The 27,683-nt window shown below is 34.6% G+C and overlaps 1 protein-coding gene across 7 annotated transcripts; it reads left to right on the top strand.

Annotated features, from left to right (window-relative positions):
* Positions 1-20,238: 20,238 nt before the first annotated feature.
* LOC112802401 (uncharacterized) lies at positions 20,239-27,563 on the top strand. 7 transcript variants are annotated; one of them, XM_029298527.2, is made up of 5 exons: positions 20,239-21,073; positions 24,013-26,088; positions 26,329-26,393; positions 27,147-27,410; positions 27,538-27,563. In XM_029298527.2, exon 2 carries the CDS (start codon positions 24,036-24,038, stop codon positions 26,034-26,036), a length of 2,001 nt encoding a protein of 666 aa, XP_029154360.1. In that variant the 5' UTR covers positions 20,239-21,073; positions 24,013-24,035; the 3' UTR covers positions 26,037-26,088; positions 26,329-26,393; positions 27,147-27,410; positions 27,538-27,563. The 7 variants fall into 7 exon arrangements, with proteins under 7 accessions (XP_029154360.1, XP_029154359.1, XP_025701398.1 ...); XM_029298526.2 differs by having other exon boundaries at positions 27,153-27,410; XM_025845613.3 differs by having other exon boundaries at positions 27,370-27,410.
* The last annotated feature ends 120 nt before the right edge of the window (positions 27,564-27,683 follow it).

Here is a 27,683-nt window from a genome sequence, read left to right on the forward strand (position 1 = left end):
AGAAAATAACTAAGACTCCAAGATCTTTCGTCTCAAAATAGTGGTGAAGGCTTGTTTTGAGATCAGTGATGCCATCAATATCATTTTTGGTAATTATCATGTGATTATCATGTCATCAACCTATAATAGTAAGAGAACAACACCCTTGTCACTCTTGCGAACGAAAAGGGCATTCTCTTGACGATTGCAAGTGAAAATGAGGTTGCAGATGGTATTGCAAAATTTTTTAAACCATTCTCGAGGAGCTTGCTTAAGACCATAAAATACCTTGCGAAGAAGACAAACTTTGTTGGGAGAACAAGAATATCCTGGAGGAGGTTTCATGTAGACTTTTCTTTTTAAGTCATCGTTGAGAAAAACATTTTTCACATCCATCTGACATAGAGACTATTTGTGGACTGCAGTAATTGCAAGAAGAGCTCGAACAAATGTGAGTCGCACAATGGTGCAAAAGTCTCTTCATAATTAATACCGTACTCTTGAGTGCATCATTGAGCAACCAAATAAACTTTATATCTATCAATAAAGCCATCTAATCGAGTCTTAATTTTGTATATACATCTACTTTTCACAACTTCCTGATCAGAAGGAGGATCATTCAAATTCTAAGTGTGTGCTTTATCTAATGCTTGAATTTCTTCCTGCATTACTTGTTGCCAATTTGGAAGCTTCTTTGTATGACCTAGGTTCATAAATGTGAAGGATAGTAGCAAAACAATGATAATCATGAAGATGTGGAGGTGGATTTCTTACCCTAGTACTGCAAGTGGACGTAGGAGGAAGGACCATAGGAGCAAGATCATCATTCTAGTTTGGATCATTAGGAAAAGTGAAAGGTACATGAATAGGAGGCTCAAGAGGTGAATTTGTGACAATACCTCTATTATCATCATTAGAAAAATGATCAAAAATAGGATTAGTAAAGAAAGGTGAATGGGTAGAAGGAACATACTAAAAGGAGGAAAAACTCGAAAACATGTGATGTTCCCAGAATACAATATGACGAAATATGTGGATTCAGCGAGAGACAGGATCCCAATAACGATAACCTTTATGTTTAGTTCCATAACCATGGAAACAATATACGCAAGCACGAGGTTCAAGTTTATTATGTTCATGGGGTTGAAGGAGAACAAAACAAATATAACCAAAAACTCTAAACGAACTATAGTTTGATGAAGTATTATAGAGACACCCAAAAGGAGTGATGTTACCTAGAACAGAGAAAGAAAGACAATTGATAGCATGGACAATATTGAGAACAACTTCACCCCATATACGTTTAAAACAAGAAGAGGAAAAAAGCATTGCACGAACAGAATAAAAAATGTGATGATATTTTCGTTCAGCTCTATCATTTTGATGAGATATTCCAGGATAAGAGAATTCAGACAAGGTGCCCTGTTCAGTAAGGAAGTTCAAAAGTTTGGAGTCACAGTACTCCACTGCATTGTCACATAAAAAAATTTTAATGACTTTGGAAAATCGTGTTTTAATCATAGCAGCAAAATTAATATAAATCTGAGGCAATTCATGTCTTCTAGACATTAAATAAACCCAAGTAAAACATGAATAATCATCAATAAATATAACAAAATATCGAGTTCTCCCCAGGCCCCTATAGAAGCTATAGGAGCAGGTTCCTAAACATCAGAGTGTATAAGATCAAAAGGAAAACAAGCAAGAGATGAACTATATGAAAGGATAAAGTTGGTTGCTTTGCAGTTTGACAAGAAATGCAATCAAAAGACTCATTATTGGTCGATCCTAATACTCCCATAGACACGAGAGGACACAATTTTCCTATTGAATTGTGAGCAAGATGATGATGTCATAAGTGAAGTGTGGATGGTGGAGAAACAGCACAAAGGCGTGTGGTAGAAGGAGCATGAAGATTTCTAATTTCAAATAGTCTTCCGATCTTACGTCCAATCCTAATGATTTGTCTCGTTCGAGGATCTTACACACGATAATCAGAAATAGAAAAATTACCATCAAAACCAAGTTTAACTAATTAACCCACAAATATAAGATTTAAATTTAATTTAGAAATAAAATATTTATTAGGTATGTGAAGGTCAGATTGTGACACAAGTCCTTTATGATTCACATACATAAGGGATCCATCAGCGGTGTGAATAGACGACGTGCTGGTAATGGTAGACAAAGATGAAAAAGCATGACATATAGGTGACATGTAATTGAAACAACCAGAACCAAAGTGCCATTTAGAGTTTCCTCGAGGAGTGGATAGAGCAACAAAAGTATTACCAGAGAATGAAAGAAGTTGTTTGAGAAAAGACTCAATATCGGATGGAGAAACAAGAGATAGACTACCAGAAGTAGATGAGGTAGAGACATCAGCGACATCAACTGCAGTGATAGGCACATACTTGGGAGCGTTGGTGTGAGAATGATACATGTTCCTATCTGGACGAGGTGGATGAGTAGGACAAGAAGGTATGAAGTGACCCAATTGTTTGTAATACTGACAATACAAAATGGAACAGTTTAAGGCAATATGACCTTTCTGCTTGCATTTACGACATTCGATGGAGGGACAATCTGGTAAAAGGAGGTCAGAACGCTACAATTTTGGCAAAATTTTTCCTTTTTGTTGGTAACCGTAAAGATAGGATCAGCTTTTGATCGAGTCAACCCTAAACGTGTTTTTTCAGACTTAAGATGCGAGAGAGCATCTTCAAGACTAGGCAAAGGATTTTGATAAAGAAGAGAAGTTTTAATCAGCTCATAATCATTCATAAGTGCCATGAGAAACTGAATTAGATGTGTCCGATTGCAAGAATCCTCATAAGCTTTAGCATCAATAGCATCTTTAAGAACAGGTTCACAAGAGGCCAATTGATCCCAAATGCGTTCAATTTGTACTATAAAATTATAAACAACCTGACCACATTCTTGCTTAAGGTTGAAAAGTTCATTAAGCAATTGATATTGGTGTAAAAGATAAAAAATGGTGTAGCATTTTCTAGATAATCACATACCAATTTAGTAGTTTCATAACACCCAAATTGAAGATGGATGCCAGGGATAGATGGGTTGTGTAATACCCTAACTTTTAGCAACTCATTATCGTGCCAAAAGTCCAGGCGTTACCTATCTCTACTCCTTTAATTTCATACTATATTTATTTAATATTGAGCCTTTACGAATACAAATCGGATTTTTAATAAAGAAATAAAAAAGTATTTACTTTAATAAACTTTATCACATAATTATATCCACATAATATTAAATACACGGACTTATTCAAAATTTCTCAAATACAATTTCTACCCCTCTAAAAACCAAAACAATAATCGACGAAGGGGAACATAAAATCTAAAACTAAACCAAATGCAGAAAATGAATATATATATATATATATATATATAAAGCTCTGTGGTTCATTCGTGGCTTCACGCCAAAGATTTCTGAACCTGCCACTGAAAAAGAAAATATGTAAGGGGATGAGAACATCGTCCTCGCAGGTTCACAGTAAGAAAGGAAATACTATCAAAACAAAGAAATACTTGCAAATAGAGAGAATCTCATTATAAAAATAGTTTCTTTTTTAAAATACACTTTGGAAAAGATTTATAAGAAATCTTACTTCAGAAAGGTCATAAAGAATATTCTTTAGTTTACAAATCCGTAAAGTAAATCGTTTAAAAAGGAAAAAAAACCAAAAGTGTGTCTCAGGGCTTCCTACCCAACCAACTTACATCACTGATTCCTATCCATCCAACACAAAACTAGAGTATTAGCTCAATACTAAGTCCAATCTACCTCAACCTCCATCACCACATTAGAAATAATCTTCAGCATCAGCACCCCAGTATGAGGGATCTCTCAGTTTCAAACACAGACAAAATAATGTAAAGTATACACAAATAGAGAGTATAGATAGAGCAATTAGATCAAATAGCAGATAGATGTAATTAATCAACTAAGCAAACCAAAAACAAGATTCACACCCAAATAATACTTACAAATACAAATATTACATGTCTGTCCTATGACTACCACGAGAAACGAAGCAGGATAACACCACAACAACTTTTATTTCAATCATGCAATTTTCAGAACTTGACCCTAGAATGTTAACATCGCAAAATTCTCAATAATTAATAGTAGATTAATAGCGGTAAGAGTTTCAATGCTAGAATAACTTATTGCAGATAAAGAGAAATGAGGCAACGGAGGAGTAGTAGCTCCGGAGACCTTTATTGATGGCAGAGTAAATTGCAATAATTATTTTTCCTGTCACAGACAACCTCAGTAACAATTCTCACAGTAACAAGGATCTTGACAGACAAAGAAGGAAAACCAGAACAGAGCTAGAGCTTACCAAGAAGATGGCGGCTCCAATGGCGGTTTTCGGCAACGACGGCTTTGGCGGTAGCAGATAACTCAACTGCAACGGTAACAAAACACAATCGTAGTAATGGATCTAACGGCGACTGGTCCCTCAGCAGTGCCAGAATGCGTTGACTTCTCTTTTCCAACGCGAGCTTGATGACGACGATGACACTGGACGATGGAGACTGATACATGAATATCTTATACCTATTTTCTGCTTATTTTTCTAGTTAAATTTAGTTGGAATTTAGTAAGTTTAATTATATTTTAGTGTTAAAATCCTCTTTGGATGCTACTTTGAGTTGTTTTGGTATTTTTATGATTTCAGGTAAAATTCGGGCCAATTTGGCAGAGTTTTGTGCAAAACAAAAGAGATAGAAAGTAAATGCTGTCAACCATGACCTCCTTGCATTCCAACGAACATAAATTGAGCTACCAAAGTCCAATTGATGCAGTTTTAATGGCATTAGAAAGCCAACTTCCAGATCTTTCCAACGATATATAACAGTTTATACTTTTATTTTGGAATCACTGCCATGAAGGGCGCTAAACGCCGAGCTTGGCATTTAGCGCCCAGGAAGACAAAACCGAATGGAAACTCAATGCCAATTCTGTGGATCAAACTCATTCAAAAGAGCATCTTTAGCTATATTTAGCTTTTAATTATTATTTTATCTATTATTTTTGTTATGTTTATTTACAAATAAAATCTTTTAGATTTAAAATTTATTATTTTTTTTAAGTTCCAAATCAAAATTAGGTTAGATATAAAAGGAAAAAGGTTTAGCCCTTGGGACACACTTCTCCCGGAAGGGGATCTTCTCCCTTTCACAATTTCACACTTTTCAGAACCGTTGTTTTCTCTTTAACTCATGAGTCACTAAACCTCCTCGGTTAAGGTTAGGAGCTCTGTGTATTTCTATGGATTGAGATTATTATTTTTCTATTTTAATTAAGGTATTGATTCAATTTCAAGGATTGCTTTCGTTATTCATCTCATGAATCTGGGTAGAACCAAAAACTTGGTGCGTAATTTGAATACCACAAACTAACCGGCAAGTGCACCGGGTCGTACCAAATAATACCTCAAGTGAGTGAGGATCGATACCACGAGAATTAATGGATCAAGCAACAATAGTCAATTGATTATTTTAGTCAGACAATCAAAATTTAGGGTTTTAATAGCAAATAACATAAAAACAAAGAATTAAATAAAAATAAACTAAAATTGGTTAAGAAAATAACATGATAAAGATAGTTAAGGTGTCAGAGATATTCAAATTTCCAGATTAGTATTTCTTACCAATTATTTTAATCGTGCAAGATTCATTATGGTTTACTGATGCGTGAGCATCTTTCCTATCTTTTCCTAGTGAATTTGCATTCAAATTGTTGAGTTTAATCAATAATTAATCATCTTCTAGCCACTATGAATGCTACTTTGAGTTTTGTGTAATTCTATTTATTTCAGGTAGCATTCAGATAGATTTGATGGAGTTTCTGTAGAAAAAGAGAAGAAAGTGAATGATGCTATCAACTCTGACCTCCCTTCACTCCAACAAAAATAACTTGAGCTACAAAGGTCCAATTGACGTGATTTTAGTGGCATTAGAAAGCTAACATTCAGAGCTTTCTAACGATATATAATAGTGCACACTTCTTCTCCAGCACACTTGGCCACAAAGTCTCCAAGTTTGGCACTAGGAGCACTATATTCCCCCATTGCTTTCAGTCTCAGTGAAGTCAAACTTGAGAAACCTTGAGAAACCTCAAGTTTGGCTTCAACCAAGAAGAATCGAAGAATGCTTACGGGTCACCTGAAGTCAAACTTGAGAAACCTCAAGTTTGGCGCTAGCAAGGAGTTTCCAAGGAGTGCATGCGGGTGACTTGAAGCTACTCAAGTTTGGCGCCAGCCAGAGAGAACCAAAGGGAAGCTTTCGGTTGGGTTGAAACCAAACTTGGATCCTCCGAGTTTGGCGCCAACTTTTGCAACTCAAGTGGTCCCCATTCGCATACAAGGCTACACGAGATGAATTAAATTAATTTTGATTAAATTTTATTTTATTTTAAAAGAGGAAAAAATATTATTTAGTTTTAAGAAATATAATTTATATTAATCAAGATTAGATATAAAAGGGAAAAAAATCATTCCATAATTTACAGTTTTTCTGAATCCTAGTTTTCTCTCCAAACCATGAGTAACTAAACTTCCACTGTTAAGGTTAGGAGCTCTGTCTATTGTATGAATTGATACTATTACTTTTCTATTTTAATTTATGTAATGATTTCAATTTCAAGAATTATTTTTGTTCTTTATCTTATGAATTTGGGTGGAACGAAAGTATGACCCTTGTTCTAATTGAGTTCTTGTATAACTTGGAAAAGCTCTTTACTTGAACAACAGCTTGAAAATAATTTCTCCTAAACTTCTAATTATCTGGACTTAATGGGATACGTGACATATAATCCTCTTATATTTGGGTAATTAGGGTTCCTGTGGCATATAAACTAGAATTGAACTTTACCCTCTAATTGGAATTAAGTGACCAAGCAATTGGCAGTTGATGAAGGTTAGAGGTGACTAAAAAGGTCTCTGGAATTAGGGTTTAGTCACATATAGTTTGCCATGAATCAAATCTTGCATGATTAAAATAGTTAGTAAGAAAAGTCAATCCAAAAGATAGATATCTCTGAAGCCTTAACTGTTTTCTCCATATATTTTTCACATCAATTCACCATTTGCTTTCTAATTCTCTGAATTTACTGTTAATACTTTTGAACTCTCAAACACCATTTTCTGTTTGTCTGACTAAGCCAATTCACTCAATCATTGTTGCTTGATCCATCAATCCTCGTGGGATCGACCCTCATTCACCTGAGGTAATACTTGGTACGACTCGGTGCACTTGTCGGCTAGTTTGTGGTTATAAATTCTACACCATTCACCATAAGTGACTAAACCCTAATTCCTTAGACCTTTTTAGTCTCCTCTAACCTTCATCAACCACCAATTCTCTGGTCATCTGATTCCAATTAGAGGGTTAAGTTTAAAACTGGTTCATAACCACAGGAACTCTAATTACCCAAAGCTAACAGAATTTTATGGCACATATCCCAATTAGTCCATGTAATTAGCAATTCATGAGGAATTTACTTTCAAGCTATTGTTCAAGTGAGACTCTCTAGAGAACCAAAATCGAGCCTGTTGTTCAAGCGAGATGATCCTCTAGAGATAACTCTTCCGAGATTCACAAGAACTCATGTAGAATAAGGGTCATACTTCCGTTCTACCTAGATTCATAAGATGAAGAACGAAAACAATCCTTAGAACTGAATCAATACATTAATTAAAATAGAAAAGCAATAATTTCAATCCATAAAAATAAACAGAACTCCTAACCTTAACAGTGGAGGTTTAGTTGCTCATAGAGAAAATAAACCCCTAACAGAGAAAAAATGTAAAAGTGCGGAATGAAAATTAGGAGAGCCTAGGTCAAGATCTCTTCTCCTTTTATATCTAATCCTTGTTAATGTAAAATATATTTTTAAAACTAAATAATATCTTTTCCTATTTATAAATAAAATAAAAGCCTTAATCAAAATAAAATAAAGATTTTCGCATATCACTTAAAGGACGAACGGGGACCACTTCAAGGCTTGAGGATTGGCGCCTAACTTGGCATATTTGTGTGCAATCCAAGTTAGGCGCCACCTTTCTAGCATGCAATTGGGTGTGCTTGTCTTCTTTTGGCGCCTGACTTGGAAAATCCTAAGTTAGGCGCCATCAAGGCCGTGCAATCTAGTAAGAAAGTGTATACTATTATATATCTTTGGAAAACTTTGGAAGTTGGCTTTCCAATGTCGCTGAAACCGCATCGATTGGACCTCTATAGCTCTAGTTATGCTCGTTGGAGTGTGAAGAGTTCAGGGTTGACAGCATTCACGAATTCTCTTTGCACTTGTCTTTAATTCTTGGTTCTTCCTTATTCTTTTGCTTCTTTTTTCTAACAATTCCCTACAATAATCATGAAACCAAAAGGATCAAAGCAATATCCAATTTGAGCCCCAAAACTCTTCATAATTAAGCTTTATGCATTTATTTCTTATATGAAAAAGTATAGAAAAACACAACATGATGCGCACGCATTACAACACCAAACTTAAACTTTGCTTGTTCTCAAGCAAACAAAGAATCATGCAATGAAAGTGAAAATCCAAGGTGAGAAGAATATCAATTTCAATGTTCATGGTTGGCTAGTTTACTATGCATGCAACACTTACAAAAGAATTTCAAATGATTGATGATTTTATCTTGATCACTTTATGGAATCTTTTTTATATTCCTTCCTTGAAACAAGCTTTTCAATTGTTTCTTTTCTTAGCTTCTTGGGTGCTTTGCACCATTTGTTTTTATAGCTTCGACTCTAAATGCTTTGTTTTCAAGTATTACCACCTGATACATAAGCACCACAAGCATATAACTAGAGAACTTTTTAAGCTTTGCTTTTGTTTCCTTTATTTTCTCTCTAATCGTCGATGCTCAGAGCCTTGAGCTTTGAGGGAGTGCTTTGCACTTGAGCCTAGCCTTGACTCTAAGTGTTTTGTTTTCAAGCTTTTTGCTTGATAGATAAACACCACAAGTACTTGACTAATGAGTTGTCATTGGTACTTAGAGCCTTCAGCTTTCCTATTCCCCTTTCTTTTCTTGATCATTTATGGACAATCTTCTTCAAGGTCTTCAAAATTTCAAAGATTTTATAAAGTGTTCTAGATAAAAATTTCAATCAAACAAAATTCAAATGTGTTTGAGCAAAAATAGTCATGCTAACCTTCCAATACTCATATGTTCATGCTCGTTTCTTCTTTAATTACCCTATTTGTTGATGATCATGATGCTTAATTGCTTTGACTCACAAATTTCAAGATGATAATCATGATGTAAAGGCAATATGTTATAATTCAAAGTTATATTATACTTATCTAAAAGGAAGAACACACATCATATAATTAAAAAAGAAGGAAACAACCTTAGCTCTCTACCTTTCTCTTCATCATCTTCTTCTTTATCCCCTTTTAAGCTATGTAGAGTACAGCTTCCAACACCAAATTTAAAATGGTTGCTTGTCCTCAAGCAACAAAGAAAGAGAAATAATGGTGATGGAAATAAGAGTAAATAGGACTAGCAAGTGACAGAAAATCAAGCAATGCAGAGGCCTTATTCAAAATAAATTAATCAAATTAAAACAAAACTTAAGGAAAACTAAAACATTATAAAATAGCTAGATTGCTAATGTGTTTCATGGTGATTGTGGCAACACCAAACTTGGTGTGAGGACACCAAACTTAGTATGATATAATCTATGTGAAACTAGGCCAAGTACCCAATGGGATGCAAATTTGGTGTAGCACACCAAACTTAATCCATGAACACATACATAATCTTAAGCAAAACAAAAAGAGAATGAAAAGAAAATACCAAACGTTGGGTTGCCTCTCAACAAGCGCTTTTTTAACGTCACTACCTTGACGATTGTTCTTGAATTTTCATGGATATTTTCTTTTGTTTCTTGGTCACAATCCCCTTTTCAGTGCTTTCCTTGGTTGCCTTCACTTCTTTGATTTCAAAATTTGGGTGTTGTGTGATAGTTGGAGTTTACCCTTCATCAAGAACATCTTGAATCGATGGTTCAATAAACTCACCCTCTATGCTACTCTCTGCTTCATTGGAGTATAGATTCCCATAATTGTTTTCATCCCTTACAAACTCTTTTGTTTGTGCATCGTCCTCTTCTTCTATGTGTGAGGGTGGAGAGTCTCTAATTCACTGGAGTATGAACTACTTTGATTGATTTCCTCACTTTCTTCCATAGGAGTTTGCATTGTATCTCTTGGAAAGAAATTTGCTTGTTCATCTTCCTGGGGCTTGATAATTGACTCCACATATTTCTCTATATTTTTGAAACTCATCCTTATATCATGTATGCATTCTTTCATGACAAGCTTAATAGTTGATGATTCTTGATATAAATAAGGAGATGATGCCTCTTGATATGAATAAAAAGGAGATGATGGTTCTTGATAAGAGTAAAAGGAGGATGGTTCTTGGTATGAATAGGGAGATAGTGGCTCTCGATATGAGTAGAAAGGTGATGGTTCTTGATAGTTGATATGGATAGAGAGGTGGTGGTTCTTGGTATGAATATGGAGATGGTGATTCTTGATAGTTGGAACATGGAGCACTGAAGTTTCTTTGGTCTTGACTTTTCCAACCAAAATTCGAGTAGTTCCTCCATCCACAATAATATGAATCATTCCTTGGGTGTGAGTAGTAAACCATGTAATCTTTATCCATTATTTTTTTTTAGCACAAAACACCAAATAGAATTAAACGCACCATGTGATAAACAGAAAAGTTAAGAAAGAACAAAAAGAGATATTAATTTTTTTCTTTTTTTTAAATTTCATTTTTTTAAATATAAAAAAATTTTGAAAAAAAATAATGTAAAAATAAAATAAGGAAATTAAACAAAGAAAAATTCTAATCTAGGTAATCAATCAGCTGGTACTTGTTAATCACAATTAATCCCCGGCAACGGTGCCAAAAACTTGGTATGGAATTTGAATACCACAAACTAACCGGCAAGTGCACCGAGTCGTACCAAGTAATACCTCTGGTGAGTGAGGGTCGATCCCACGAGGATTAATGGATCAACCACCAATAGTCAATTCATTAATCTAGTCAGAGAATCCAAATTTAGGGTTTTAATAGCAAATAACATAAAAACAGAGAATTAAATAAAAATAAACTAAAATTGGTTAAGAAAATAATATGATAAAGATAGTTAAGGTGTCAGAGATATTCAAATTTCCGGATTAGTATTTTTTACCAACTATTTTAATCATGCAAGAGTCATTCTATGGTTCACCATAAGTGACTAAAACCTAATTCGTTAGACCTTTTTAGTCTCCTCTAATTTTTATCAACCGCCAATTCCTTGGTCACTTGATTTCAATTAGAGGATTAAGTTCAAAACTGGTTCATAACCACAGGAACCCTAATTACCCAGAGCTAGCAAGATTTTATGTCACATATCCCAATTAGTCCATGTAATTAGCAATTCAGGAGGAATTTGCTTTCAAACTGTTGTTCAAGTGAGACTCTCTAGAGAACCACAATCGAGCCTGTTGATAAAGTGAGATGATCCTCTAGAGATAACTCTCCCGAGATTCACAAGAACTCATGTAGAATAAGGGTCATACTTCCATTCCACCCAAATTCATAAGATGAACAACGAAAACAATCCGTAGAATTGAATCAATACATTAATTAAAATAGAAAAGCAATAACTTCAATCCATAGAAATAGATAGAGTTTCTAACCTTAACAGTGGAGGTTTAGTTGCTCATGGAAAAAATAAACCCTAACAGAGAAAAGGTGTAAAAATGCGAAATGAAAATTAGGAGAGCCTAGGTCAAGATCTCTCCTCCTTTTATATCTAATCCTAATTAATGTAAAATATATTTTTAAAACTAAATAATATCTTTTCCTATTTGTAAATACAATAAAAGCCTTAATCAAAATAAAATAAAGATTTTCGCATATCACTTAAAGGACGAACGGGGACCACTTCAAGGCTTGAGGATTGGCGCCTAACATGGCATATTTGTGTGCATCTGGCACCTAGCTTGGATAATCCCAAGTTAGGCGCCACCTTTCCAGCATGCAATTAGGTGTGCTTGTCTTTCTCTGGTACCTAACTTGAAAAATCCCAAGTTAAGCGCCACCATTCCCGAACGCATTGGAGAGTGGTTTCTTCATCCGGCGCCTAACTTAGGAAATCCCAAGTTAGGCGCCATCAAGGCCGTGCAATCTGGCAAGAAAGTGTATATTATATATCTTTGAAAAGTTTTGGAAGTTTGCTTTCCAATGTCGCTAGAACCACATTGATTGGACCTTTGTAGCTTTAGTTATGCTCGTTGGAGTGTGAAGAGGTTAGGGTTAACAACATCCATGAATTCTCTTTGCACTTATCTTTAATTCTTGGTTCCTCCTTGTTCTTTTGCGTCTTTTTTCTAAAACTTCCCTACAAGAATCATTAAACCAAAAGGATAAAAGCAATATCCGATTTGAGCACCAAAACTCTTTATAATTAAGCATTATGCATTTATTTCTTATATGAAAAAGTATAGAAAAACACAACATGATGCGTACGCATCAGTAGAACGACAGTATAACCCTTATTCTACATGTGTTCATGTGATTCTCAACAGAGCTATCTCAATTGAACAACAGCTTGAAAACAAATTCCTCCTAAATTGCTAATTACTTGAACTAATATGGATACGTGACATATAATCCGTTTAGCTTTGGGTAATTAGGGTTTCTGTGGTCATAAACTAGAATTGCTCTTAACCCTCGAATCTAAATTAAGTGACCAAGACATTGGCGATTAATTTGGGTTAGAGGAGACTAAATCACTCAGACATTAAGGTTTAGTCAATTACAGTTTGTTATGAAACGAATCTTACATGATTAAAATAGTTGGTAAGAAAACTTAATCCGGAAGAATAAACAACTCCGAAACCTTAACTACTTTTCATCATATATTTCACACCAATTCTATAGTTTGCGTTTATTACTCCCTGAATTACTATTTAATGCGTTTACAACAATCAAAACACAACTTTCTGCTGGCTTGACTAAGTGAGTCATTCAACCATTGTTGCTCAGTCCATCAATCCTCGTGGGATCGATCCTCACTCACCTGAGGTATTACTTGGTACGACCCGGTGCACTTGCCGGTTAGTTTGTGGGTATTCAAAAATTCGCATCAAGTTTTTGGTGTCGTTGCCAGGAATTGACTATGATTGACAATTACTGATTGTTTGATTTCTTAGATTAGGGGTTTTTGCTTTAATTTCATTTAATTTATTTCTCTAAATTTTCGAAAAAAATTGATCTATTTTATTTAAATTTTTTCTCTTAATTTCTGAAATTAAGTTTGGTGTCCCCTTAGTTGTTTTATTCTTCCTAGTTATTTTACTTATTGAGTTCGAATTTTATATTCCTGTTTGCTTCTTAGTTTTATTTTCTTAATTATTCAGTTTATTTTCTTTATTTTATTTTTCTTTTATTTTTATTTTCTTTTATATTTCATTTTATTTTCATTTTTTATTATTTTTATTTTTCTTTATTTTATTTCTTTTGAAAAAAATATATCTTTTAAAAAAATTTAATAAATAAAAATAAAATTCTTTTTGTTCTTTCTTCTTTGCTTTTCTATTTACCACATGGTGCGTTTAATTCCGTTTGGTATTTTGTGCTAAGAAAATTAATGGAGAGAGATCACATAGGTTACTACTCACACCCAATGAGTGATTCATATTATTGTGGATAGAGGAACTACCTGGATTTTGGTTGGCAAAGTCAAGGCCAAAGAAACTTCAATATTCCTTATTCCATCTATCAAGAACCATCATCTCCTCACTCATATCAAGAATCACGACCTCTATCCATATCAAGAACCATCATCTTCTTATTTATATCAAGAACCATCACCTTCTTATTCGTACTAAGAACCACCATCTTTTGATCTTGCTTGCCAAGAACTACAGCAAACAATAGATAAAATTTTACAAAAATTTTCAACCTCACCCCCTACTTACTCATATAAAAAATCTTTACCACGTGAGTTTGTTTTAGCACAACTCTCTCAAAATCCACAAAATCCATTCCACACTCCATAAAGCCCTTTTCAAAATACACAAAATTCATTTCACAATCCACAAAACTCCTTTCATACCCCCTCAATTCACCCTCAACACAGCACCCACATATCCATAAAATCCTTCCAAACCTTCATCTATGGAGCTGGCTGTAAAACAACTTTCTCAAGATGTCAACATCTATGTTCAAGAGTCTAGGACCGCAAGAAAAAATCTAGAAGTGCAAATGGCATAGATGACATAATCTCTTACTGAAGAAAATGCCATGAGCTTGAAGAGTGGAATGGTGCTTAGCAAGAACAATGAAGGTTAACTTGAGGCAACAAAGGAGGAGTTAGAAGTGCAAGTTCAAGATCAATAGGTCCCTATGCCAAGTGAAATTCCAATAAAGAAGGAGGTAGTGAAGGCATACAAGCATAGGATTTCATATCTGCAGAGGCTATAAGAGGTGGCAAAAGAACATGCAAAGTCCCTCTCAAAAGAATCATTGTAAACTCATACAAAAAGGAAGAAGAGTAACCAAGGGAATCTATACTCTAATGAATTAGGAAAGTGCATGGTGGTTGATTTAATTAAACCACCAATTTAAGAAGTTAAAGAGGTCCTTCCAAACACTGCACCACACTCAAGTCCCGAAAAAGAAGAAGAGTTAGAAGTGCAAGAGCAAAATCAAGAGACCCTTGTACCAAGTGAAACCTCAATGAAGAAGGAGGTTGTGAGAGAAAAAACAATTATGGAAATTTACACTCCAATAAAGCGAAGAGTGGCATAGAGGGTGAGTTCATTGAACCACCAATTCAAGAAGTTCTTGATGAAGGGTACACTCCACCCATCACACAACACTCAAGTCCTAAAATTAGAGAGGTGAAGGCCATAAAAAAAGAACTGAAAAGGAGATTGTAACCAAGAAACAAAAGACAATATTCATGAAAAGATAAGGTCAACAAAAAGCAATTCAACCCCTGCCCCAACAAGTAAGGTGAATCAAGCTAATTTTATTATAGTTTGTTAGGAGGAATTTCAATCCGAGGGCACTAATTTTCTCCTCTCCTCTCTTCCAGTCATTTCTTTTAACAAACTGAAAGAAGAGGAAGAAAATTCGACAATCAAGTGTCAAGTTAATGACGTTAAAGAAGCGCTTATTGGGAGGCAACCCAATCCTTAGTATCCTTTGATTTTATGTTCATTTTTATTTTTATTTATTTATGATTCTTATTCATAGTTTTTCTTGGTTTATTTATGTTTGTGGTCATGCAAAGTGTTTAAAATAGGAATAGGAGGAATATGAAGGAGAAACAGAATACCTTGAAGAGAAAGTGACTCGGGTGCTCTGGCGCTAAGCGCCAAGCTGGGCGTTTAGCGCCAGAAATGGCATGAAAAGTTGAGTTGTTTTTGTTTGCTTGGCGCTAAGCGCCAGAAGCGGAAGCGGCGTTTAGCGCCTAAGATGGCACAAATTGGTGAAAGCTTTCTGTCTGGCCAACACTAAATGCGAACTTGGGCGTTTAGCACCAGCCCTCATCCTTTAAAATAAAATAAAATAATAAAAAGTAAATAAAATAAAAATATAAAAAATATAAAAAACAAAAAATAAAAAATTTTACTTCTTCTTACCTTTATATCACTACCTTCTTTCTTTTGCAATGTTTTTTGTTTTTACTCATCCGTGCGCTTTTTATGGTCTTCTCCATTTTCAGTTTTTCTTTACTTGAGGATAAGCAAACTTTTAAGTTTGGTGTTGCAGAGCAAACTCTCTATTTATGTCATCATCAATGGCACCAAAGGGAGGTGAATCATTTTCACGGAGGAGCACAGCCTAAGAAGTAATATGGCTACCAAGATAACTGAGGTGGTTGAGTTCCTTTCATGCTATTTACTTATTTCAGTTCTTGTATTATTTATCTCTTATTTTCTAGTGCTTATTAGTGTTTCTTTTGCATGATCCTATTTAGAGTCAGTAGTTCTATTGATAATTAATAGTTTTAATTCTTTAAAAATTTTATACTTGTTTTGAAAAGAGGTCTCATATATTGCTCACCGAGCTTGAAAAAAAAATAGTAAAATGCATTAGACTTGAGTTATATATCATGAGTTGTTTTCGTTACTTTAATGTGGTGGTATTATTTATGATTTTAGATGTATGAATTGAATAGTGCATATTTGGTATTGGGTTTGAGATTGTTGATTCTTGAGGGATATGAATTTAGAAAAATATTATGGATTCTCCAAAACTCAATGAGAAATTGATCCTTAAAGCAAAACAAACAACAAAAAGAAAGGAGAAAAAGAAAAATAAAAAAGCAAGGTCCAAGACTCTGAGCATCAATGGTTAGGAAGGTCAAATATGATTAAAAGCTCAAAGAGTTATTTTTCTAACCATATGTTTGTGGTGTGAATGTGTCAAATAACCTTGAGACAAAGCACTAAGAGTTGAGACCAAGTACAACTAAAGAGTAAACCAAAGGTTTTGAGCACCACTAACTGAAAAAAATTAAAAGAAAAATCAGAACTCAAAGAGTTCCCCAGTTAAGTGCTTGTAGTGTGTTTCTGTGCCAAGTTAAGCTTGCGGACAAAACACTAAGAGTCACGGCTAGGCTCAAGGTGCAAAACACCAAAGAAAAGAAAAGAAAAAGCTGTGCAATCAGTTTAAGTAGGAAGAGAATCTATAATACCATCCGAGTTCTAGTTTTGAGGGATATCAATATTTTTGAGCTCCAAAAGGATAGTGAGATGCCAAACCTATTTAGAATCACAGTATCATCAACCCCACTCAATCATTAGGCAAGAGCTTAAATGAACACTCAAGTCTTGGACAATTTGTACTTCTCAGTCCCATGTTATTTTTAGTTGCTTGGGGACAATAAACAGTTCAAGTTTAGTGTTATGATACGTGAATATCTTATACCCATTTTCTGCTTATTTTCTAGTTAAATTTAGTTAGAATTTAGAAAGTTTAATTATATTTTAGTGTTAAAGTTCTCTTCAGATACTACTTTGAGTTGTTTTGGTATTTTTATGATTTCAGGTAAAATTCGGACAAATTTGGCAGAGTTTTGTGCAAAAAAAAGAGGATGAAAGTAGATGTTGTTAACCCTGACCTCCTTGCATTCCAATGAGCATAACATGAGTTACAAAGGTCTAATTGACGCATTTCTAACGGTGTTAGAAAGCCAACTTTCAGAACTTTCCAACAATATATAATAGTTTATACTTTTATTCTGGAATCACTACCATGAGGGACGCTAAACACCGAGCCTGGCGTTTAGCGCCCAGGAAGACAGAACCGAATGAAAACTCAATGCCAATTCTGGTGCTAAACGTCAGTAGTGCGGGTCAAACTCATTCAAAGGAGCATCTTTAGCTATATTTAGCTTTTAATTATTATTTTATCTTTTATTTTTGTTATTTTTATTTACAAATAAAATCTTTTAGATTTAGAATTTGTTAATTTTTTTTAAGTTTCAAATCAAAATTAGGTTAGATATAAAAAGAAAAAGGTTTAGCCCTTGGGACACACTTTTTCTGGAGGGGGATCTTCTCACTTCTGCAATTTCACACTTTTTGAAACTCTTATTTTCTCTGTAAGTCATGAGTCACTAAACCTCCTCAGTTAAGGTTATGAGCTCTATTTATTTCTATGGATTGAGATTATTATTTTTCTATTTTAATTGATGTATTGATTCAGTTTTAAAGATTGCTTTCGTTATTCATCTCATGAATCTGGGTAGAACGACAATATAACCCTTATTTTACATGTGTTCTTGTGATTCTCGACAGAGTTATCTCGCTTGAACAATAGCTTAAAAACAAATTCTTCCTAAATTACTAATTACTTGAATTAATCTGGATACATAACATATAATCTGTTTACCTTTGAGTAATAGATAATATCTTAGAAAATGGATGATACCGTTGGTAAATATGACCCAAATTATCCATTTTTCAAGATATCATCCAAGATACGTGTTGGTCCTATATGACCCAAGTTGTTAAAGATATCTCAAATCAACACATCCCAAGTGGCAACATTAGGAAAGATTTCTTTATTCAACATCTTATTATAAAGATACACAATGGCTTCTTAAGTGTCTAACCAATTGTAAATATTCCACAAGAAGTATGTGATATTATGTCTGGATACAACTCCTTTTCTTCAGTATATTTATCCAAAATTTGCATGGCAGTTCTAACCTTACACAACTTACTATATGCATGAATAATTACATTGAATATAATGGTATTGGGCTTTACTCCATTCACCAATATTTTTCACAGAATTTGTAAAACTTGTTCTTGCATCCAGTAGAAGAAAATTCATGCATAATAATGTTGTAAATGACCGTATTTAGTTTTACATTCCTTTCTTCAATATCCTTTATAAGTCCACAAGCTTCTCTAAATCTGTTCACCCTAAAAAGACCATCCAACAACTCATTATATGTTCTAATATTAGGCAAACACTCATATTTTTCCATCTGATGAAATACACTCATGGCCTTTTCTATTCTTCTATTAACACACAAGCCTTTGATCAGTGTGTTGAATGTGGCAAGATTTAGTGGGCAACCATCAGCAACTATATTTTCAATAAGATGATGAGCTTGGTTAAACATAGACATTTGACAAAGAACATCTACCATAGTGGTGTATACCACAACATTAGGATGGCAACTGCAATTTATCATCTTGTTCCATATTGCAGAGGCACCTAATAGGTCCCCAGCTTTTACAAAACCGGATATTAGAGTGCTATATGTGGTCACATTTGGACTGCAAGAGCTTTTCTCCATCTAATTACAGATAGATATGGCCTCAGCCGTATTCCCAATGGTGCAAAAACCTTGTACAAAGGCGTTGTATGAAACAACATTCGACTTAACTCCCTCCATGATCGTAAGGTTCCACAATTCAAGAGCTTCACCAGGTTTTCCTCCCAATAAACAGCCTTTTATCAGCGAAGAATAAGTATGAATATTGGGGTTGCATCCTCTCTTAAGCATTTGTGCAAAAGCAGCAAGAGACAATTCAATATTTTCCATATAAAAAAGACAACTAATAATAGTAAACTGATAACATTAGGGTCAATGCCCTATAACACCATCTCATTCATCAAACAAAATACCTCATTTATTTTCTATTATTTGCAAAAGTCATTGATCAAAGCATTGTAGGCAGGTACTACAGGATTAAACCCATTGGCTAGCTCCTTTGCCTTCTCTACTTGACCAAGTTTACAAACAGAAGACACTATAGTAGTATAACTTACAGCATCTGGAGGGCAACCCTTATTCGACATTTCTTCAAGCAGCTTGCAGGCACTATCCATCTTCCTATTCTTACATAATGCCTTGAGAAGCATGTTATATGTAAACCCATTTGGTTCCAACCCTTCACCCTTCATGTTGTTATATACAGGACTAATCATCTGAAACCCAGTTTCACCAAGCAATGCATCTAAAAGGTGATTTATATCTTAATTGTGGGCTTGCACTCGAATTTCCTTATCCTATAAAACATCTTTAAAGCTTGATCAGCGAACTCTGCTCTCTTATATGAATTCATTACACATATGAATAAATCTTCAGAGCAAGCTACACCTTCAAGCTTCATCTGTTGTAACAGATATGGAATGCCATCCATTTCACCCTTTTTTCCCAAGCTTCTCAATCATGAGCTGATATGTAAATTTGATATGCTTGAAAGCTCCAGAATTGGCCAAAGACTTAAAATATTCAAGCGCCAAACCAATATCTCTCTTATGTTTCAAACTCTTCATACATGGAACTCTTCAACAAAAGAAGCATTTGTGGGTTGAGGTTGGGAATTACTTTCAAGATTGAAAATTGGGTTCGTGTTAAGCACCAAAGGAATTGAAGGCTTGCGCACTTTTAACAAGAAGGAACACCCATCTCTCAAATACATGATTATAATATCGAAAAAATTGCTGTGAGATAAAAGAATTGAGTTAGCTTTAAGAAGCTGGAATATACTTGGAAAAAAAAAACGTGTTTAACTGTTCATGCTTTTTCTGTGTCAACGAATATTAGAGTATGGTCTCCGCAAAATCTAATTTTCTTCTTTATTTTATATTCATGAATGGATATATGCCCAATAAAGATGATGTTTTGATCCTATTCAATTTTATTTCTAGGCTTTTGCTTATATATTTTCTGTTAACCAGTCCATATTAGTTCGGAAATTAGGAATCTACCCAAAAAAGAGCAAGGTTCTAAAAATTAGACTGAATCAACCAATTTAATTGGATTAATCGAAAATTGGTTATTTGGTCGGTCCGATTGATCTCAGAATTATCCTGCAAAAACTATTAAAAAATTGGTTGAACCGACGATTAACCGTCGAACCAGTCAGGTTTTTAGAAGCTCCGGTGGTAACCTGCCCCAAAAACGCCGTCGTTTTGACGCCAGGAAAAGAAAAGAAACATAAAAAAGAAAACCCACGAAGCGTCCCTCATCCCTCTCCCTTCCTATTTTCCTATTACCCGTATGAAGGCACTCCACCCCTCTCTTTCTCTGAAAATTCAAATTGGAGAACCCTAGTGCCAAACCTCCTTTGAACGCAGCCGCAGCAGCCACCATCGCTCCTCGGTCTTCGCCGAACTCTTCTCCTCCGGGGACTGACCGTGGGTGCTGCGTCACGTGTGGAAGCTCAGTTTGGCGGTTTGGCCTTCTTCGATTCGTTTCTCCTGTCGTCGCCGTCGTAGGAAGCTTTCCTCTCCTCTCCTCTCATCCGAGCTCTCTCTCTCTCTCTGTCTTCGCCGGCAGTTCCCATTCCTCCGTCAGACCGTCACCGGCACGAAGGTCGAGCTCGTGGCGTCGCCGAGCTCAACGGCCCTGTTTCGAGCTCGGATTTCGAGCTCTCTCTCTCTCTCTCTCTCTCTCTCTCTCTCCGTCCGAGCTCACTTCCTTTCCTCTGTTGCTGTCACTTCCCATTCCTCCGTCACCGTCACTACCCTTCCTTCCTCGCGTCGGTAAGCTCTCTATCTTCAATTTATTTTTGCTTGTTTAATTCTGAGTTGCTGAGTTAGGTTTAATTCTGAGTTGCTGGGTTTAAGTTTGTGTTGCTGAGTAAATAATAATGATTTTGTTGATGTTTGTTTATTCTGAGTTGCTGATTTTCTGAAATGTTGTTGCTGATTATGGGAAATGAAAGATGTTGCTGATTTTCTGATGGTCTTGTTTAATTCTGAGTTCCGGAGTTAGGTTTAATTGTAAGTTGCTGGGCTTAAGTTTGAGTTGTTGAGTTAATAATAATGATTTTGTTGATGTTTGCTTATCCTGAGTTGCTGATTTTTTGAAATTTTGTTACTGATTATGGGAAATGAATGATGTTGTTGCTGATTTTCTGATGGTCTTGTTTAATTCTAAGTTGCTGAGGTAGGTTCAATTGTGAGTTGCTGGGCTTAAGTTTGAGTTGCTGAGTTAATAATAATAATTTTGTTGATATTTGCTTATTCTGAGTTGCTGATTTTCTGAAATGTTGTTGCTGATCATGGGAAATGAACGATGTTGTTGTTGATTTTCTGATGGTTAAATATTGTTGGCTGTATGTTAAACATTATGTTTGTCATTTACTGAATGATTTGACTGTTTGAAGTTGTTTATGAGCTTTTATTGATAAATTATTGATAATTTATTAGGTGAAAGTGAAATTCTAAATTTTATTAGGTTAAAAATGATTGCATTTAAATATTTGGAATTATATGTTGAATTTTTAATAATTTTATTTAATATTTAATTAAACCGGTTGAATTCTGGTTGAACTTACCAGTGAATTAGTCACTTTCCCGGTTCATTGGCCGGTCCGGTTATCACAACCTTGAAAAGAGCGAAACAAAAGGTCAAATAAAATTGGTAAATTGCAAATAACAGAATTCTCTATATTCATAGTGTTTATTTGTTTGTTTATTTATTTATTTATTATTATTTATATTCATAGTGTTTATTTATTATTATATATTTTCTAACTTCTAAAAACGGAATCAAACTTGCCAATTCAACTCGATAAAATGGAATCAAGCCTCTAACCGGTCTTATTGAAACAAGTCTTATTGAAATAAAGAATCGATAAAAAAATTGGTACAAAAATCAGCAAAATGGGTGAAAATGTTGAATCAGATCGTTTTTATTGAAAAAATCGGTTAAAAAAAATAATTTTTTCTAAAATTACTTTTTTGAAAAATATATTATATGAAAAAGAAGAAAGTTTTAAATCTCTTTATATTCAAATTTCCAGAAATCTTGTGAAATTGGCAAATTGCTTTTGTAACAAGTTAGGATCAATTTATCAAAATTGGCATCTGATCTTGTCATTCCTGTGAGTATTTGATCACTGGTTTAACCAATAAATTAGTTGCTGAATCACAGTATTATAATTACATAAATATATAAAATTATTACAAAAATAATTAAAATAATTAATGCAATTTGTCTTCAACAATTTACATTAATCAAGTATCAATTTTCGTAACAATTAAACTTTGCACAACTAAATCAACCAATCAACTCATTAACTAAATCAACCAATTAATGGCTCGGCCCGGATAGCACTGGGTAACAAGGTTTCCGGTCTCACCGGATGAATCGAACCAGCTTTGGCATGAGATCTCGTTCTGCTGTGTTTATAGTTTGCTTTTCCTGTCTTGATCGGCAATATTTTATTGTTTATAGTGTGTAGCTGAGATGTGAGTCTGAGACTGTTCAGTTTCTAATTTTGGATTCGATGCAAGCAACTAAACCGTATTCTGTAGATTACAATGTAATTAGCTTTCATTTTATTTGCTTCATATTAAGAGATTAGGGTATTGATCCTAACTCATTACAAAAGCAATTTGCCAATTTCACAAGATTTCTGAAAATTTGAATATAAAGAGATTTAAAAATTTCTCTTTTTTTTCATATAATATATTTTTCAAAAAAGTAATTTTAGAAAAAATTAATTTTTTAACCAATTTTTTCAATAAAAAATGATCTGGTTCAACAAATTCACCCATTCTGGCGATTTTTGTACCAATTTTTTGTATCAATTTTTTGTTTCAATAAGACCGGTTAGATGTTTGATTCCATTTTATCGAGTTGAATTGGCCAGTTCCATTCCGTTTTTTGAAGTTAGAACCATGCAATTTCATCCGAATGATTGCAATTTAGCTATGAGAATAGAATCACATTGAACTAGCTAGTTTGATCGGGGTAACGGAAAACCTGTGTTGAGTCTTGATTTAGTCCAATCCTCGTTTGATCGTACTCCGTGCCTGGTCATTGTTGTTCGAATCTTGGCTTGTTTTGGATCAAGGTACAAATCAATTGTGAGCGAAGTGGTCAAAAATTGAAGGAACTTATAAATTAATAAATTTTTTAGCTGTTAATCCATTTAAAATAATTAAATACAAAAAATTAATTTTTTAAATATATATTATTTTATTTTATTTGATTCAATTCTAATTAAAAAATATAAATTAATTTAACTTTACAAAATAAATAAAAATATATAATAAAAAAATTAAACAAACAAATAAACACTATGAATATAAGTTTTGTACAGAGAATGTAGAATTTTTTAATTTCTTTATTATTTTATGTTTTTGTTATTTGCAATTCACCCATTTTATTTGATCCTTTATTTCGCTCTTTTCTGGGTGGAAGATTCCTAATTTCCTATCTAATATGGGATGGTTAACAGAAAATATATAAGCAAAAGCCTAGAAATAAAATTGAATAGGATCAAAACATCATCCTTATTGGGCATAAATCTATTCATGAATATAAAATAAAGAAGAAAATTGGATTTTGCGGAGACCATACTCTAAATTTTGTAGACACAGACAAAGCATGAACAGTTAAACACGTTTATTTTTTTTTTTCCAAGTATATTCCAGCTTCTTAAAGCTAATTCAATTCTCTTATCTCACAGCAATTTTTTCTGATACTATAATCATGTATTTGAGAGATGGGTGTTCCTTGTTGTTAAAAGTGCGCAAGCCTTCAATTCCCTTGGTGCTTAACACGAACCCAATTTTCAATCTTGAAAGTAATTCCCAACCCCAACCCACTAATGCTCCTCCTGTTGAAGAGTTCCATGTATTGAAGAGATTGAAACATGAGAGAGATATTGGTTTGGCGCTTGAATATTTCAAGTCTTTGGCCAATTCTGGAGCTTTCAAGCATACTCAATTTACATATCAGCTCATGATTGAGAAGCTTGGGAGAAACTGTGAAATGGATGGTGTTCAGTATCTATTGCAGCAGATGAAGCTTGAAGGTGTGGCTTGCTCTGAAGATTTGTTCATATGTGTGATGAATTCATATAGGAGAGCAGGGTTGGCTGATCAAGCTTTAAAGATGTTTTATAGGATACGGGAATTCGGGTGCAAGCCCACAGTTAAGATATACAATCACCTTTTAGATGCATTGCTTGGTGAAAATAGGTTTCAGATGATTAGTCCTGTGTATAACAACATGAAGGGTGAAGGGTTGGAACCAAATGGGTTCACATATAACATGCTTCTCAAGGCATTATGTAAGAATGGGAAGGTGGATGGTGCCTGCAAGCTGCTTGAAGAAATGTCGAATAAGGGTTGTCCTCCAGATGCTGTGAGTTACACTACTATAGTGTCTTCTGTATGTAAACTTGGTCAAGTAGAGAAGGCAAAGGAGCTAGCCAAGGGGTTTGCTCCTGTAGTACCTGTCTACAATGCTTTGATCAATGGCTTTTGCAAAGAATACAAAATAAAGGAGGCATTTGGTTTGTTGAATGAGATGGTGTTTAAGGGCATTGATCCAAATGTTATCAGTTATTCTACTATTATCAGTTGTCTTTCTGATATGGGAAATATTGACTTGTCTGTTGCTGCTTTTGCACAAATGCTTAAGAGAGGATGCAGCCCTAATATTCATACTTATTCTTCGCTCATAAAAGGCTATTTATTGGGAGGGAAACTTGGTGAAGCTCTTGAATTGTGGAACCTTATGATTATGGAGGGAGTTAAGCCGAATGTTGTTTCATACAATGCCCTCATACACGGTTTGTGCTGCATTGGGAATATGGCTGATGCCATATCTATTTGTAATCAGATGGAGAGAAGCTCTTGCAGTCCAAATGTGACCACATATAGCACTTTAATATCCGGTTTCGCAAAAGCTGGGGACTTGCTAGGTGCCTCTGCAATATGGAACAAGATGATAAATTGCGGTTGCCATCCTAATGTTGTGGTATACACCACTATGGTGGATGCTCTTTGTCAAATGTCTATGTTTAACCAAGTTCATCGTCTCATTGAAAATATGGTTGCTGATGGTTGCCCACCAAATGTTGTCACATTCAACACATTGATCAAGGGCTTGTGTGCTAACGGAAGAGTAGAAGGGGCCATGAGTGTACTTCATCAGATGGAGAAATATGATTGTTTGCCTAATATTAGAACATATAATGAGTTGTTGGATGGTCTTTTTAGGGTGAACAGATTCAGAGAAGCTTGTGGACTTATAAAGGATATTGAAGATAGGAATGTGGAACTAAATACAGTTACTTACAACATTATTATGCATGGGTTTTCTTCTGTTGGGATGCAAGAACGGGTTTTCCAAATTCTGGCAAAAATGTTGGTGAATGGAGTAAATCCCGACGCCATTACAGTCAATATAATTATTCATGCATATAGTAAGTTGGGTAAGGTTAGAACTGCCATGCAAATTTTGGATAAATATACTGAAGAAAAGGAGTTGTATCCAGACATAATATCACATACTTGTATCTTGTGGGGTATTTGCAATTGGTTAGGCACTGAAGAAGCCATTGTGTATCTTCATAATAAGATGTTGAGTAAAGGAATCTTTCCCAATGTTGCCACTTGGGATGTGTTAATTCGAGGTTTCTTTAACAACTTGGGTCATATGGGACCAACACGTATCTTGGATGATATCTTGGGAAATGGATGACAAGCAATTTTCAGATTCTTTAATGATTGAATAATGATGGCCTTAAATTATGGTAATTTTGTAGGTCTTAAATTCTCTTATATTGTTTTATGAATTTGAGCGATCAGATGCCAGTACCAAAGCACCATCTTGGCCTGTTGGAGTTGATGGTCAGTAATTTCTTTAGTTTTTAATAACTGGATTATTCTAATAAGTTGGCTTTTACCTCTGGATAATGTTTGTTCAAATGTAATATTGATGGAACCATTAAATTACTAGTTCATTGAACTTTTGAACTTTCTTCTCTTTTAAGGTATTCACCCGCCTACTAAGATTCCTATTCCAGTCCCGCCATCTCCATCAGCAAAGGGCGATGAGGTATATACTTCATACACGGGGAATTACGTCATTTCTTCCATGACATTTAGCAGTTGTGGTTGAGAAGTAGTTAAAGGAAAATTATATTCAAACATGTTTGATACAAGTTTATTTGGCTCACTGGTTAGTGGCATTTCGACATGGTTGAATATTTTTATTAGAAATTTACACCACCCTTTCCACATAGAAAAATTCTGTGATGAGTACTAGTTTAACAACTTACATATAGAGATACTCAGGAAAAAATGACGTGACACAATAACAATTGAATTTATCTGAAAAAGCCAGTGAATTGTTAGACTTGTGTCCTTTCCATCCAAGAATCTCTGTGCTTTGTAATACTACCTAGTGCATACTGCATCAACAACAACCAAGTCTTGTCCAACTAAGTGAAGCTAGCTATATGGATCAAATGATACCTTACTGGGTTGTCATAATTCATGTTTGTGTTTATGCTTAATTCCACCATCAGTTTCTGTACTTGCTGGAAGCCCAAAACCAGCATCTGGCCACTGATTTTTCTCTTGTGATATCTTTTTGGCATGATCGTAATATATTTCTCATAATTATGATTATCCTCCACTTTCACGTGTTCATGCTATTGGTGAATCTGGTAAAAATAGAATTGACTTGTCAATATCATTTGAAAGCTGGTTGAGTTTTATTAAATCTATGTTAATCAAGTCAACTGTATATGTACTTATATCCTGATATAATTTTTGAAATATGGTTCCTATGTTTACTTTACATAAGCCACAGAGACGACCTCTACAGCTAAGTGAGCAAGGCCAAGTCCTTGAGATTGCCATTGAAACCGCTGCAAATGCTGTTCTAGATCTTAAGGATAGCCTAAATGATTGGGACAGTAAAGTTGGTGATGGTGACTGGATCAACTGAGTCCTGTCCTCAAAATTGTCTATTATAGATGTTGAAGTATCATGGGAATTACTTGATTTATATGGTTCAACTTCTGCAGATGTATAGAGGTGCAAAAGCCATTCTGGAGGACATAAAAAAGTAAGTCTATGTCCTATTTGGTTAGGTATATCTTTGTTTGTACTCTTGGGGACAAGTTACTGCAAAAGCAATTGCCAATTTGAATTGTAATCACATTCTGACCTGAACTGCTGTTTTTTGTTCACAGCTATCCTCTGAACGATGCTGCAGAAACTGTCAATGAAATTGGATCCACAATTCGAAGAGCCATGGGAGGAACAAGTGGAATCATGTATTATGCTGTACTTATGCCATTGTTGAAGTTTAACTAATTATGCTGTTTGCGTATTGCTT

The sequence above is a fragment of the Arachis hypogaea genome, chromosome 5, assembly GCF_003086295.3.
Source record: "Arachis hypogaea cultivar Tifrunner chromosome 5, arahy.Tifrunner.gnm2.J5K5, whole genome shotgun sequence".
NCBI classification, from domain to species: Eukaryota; Viridiplantae; Streptophyta; class Magnoliopsida; order Fabales; family Fabaceae; genus Arachis; species Arachis hypogaea.

Excerpts from the sequence above, each read along its gene's own strand:
- LOC112802401 (XM_029298527.2), top strand. The coding sequence starts at position 24,036 with ATGTATTTGAGAGATGGGTGTTCCTTGTTGTTAAAAGTGCGCAAGCCT.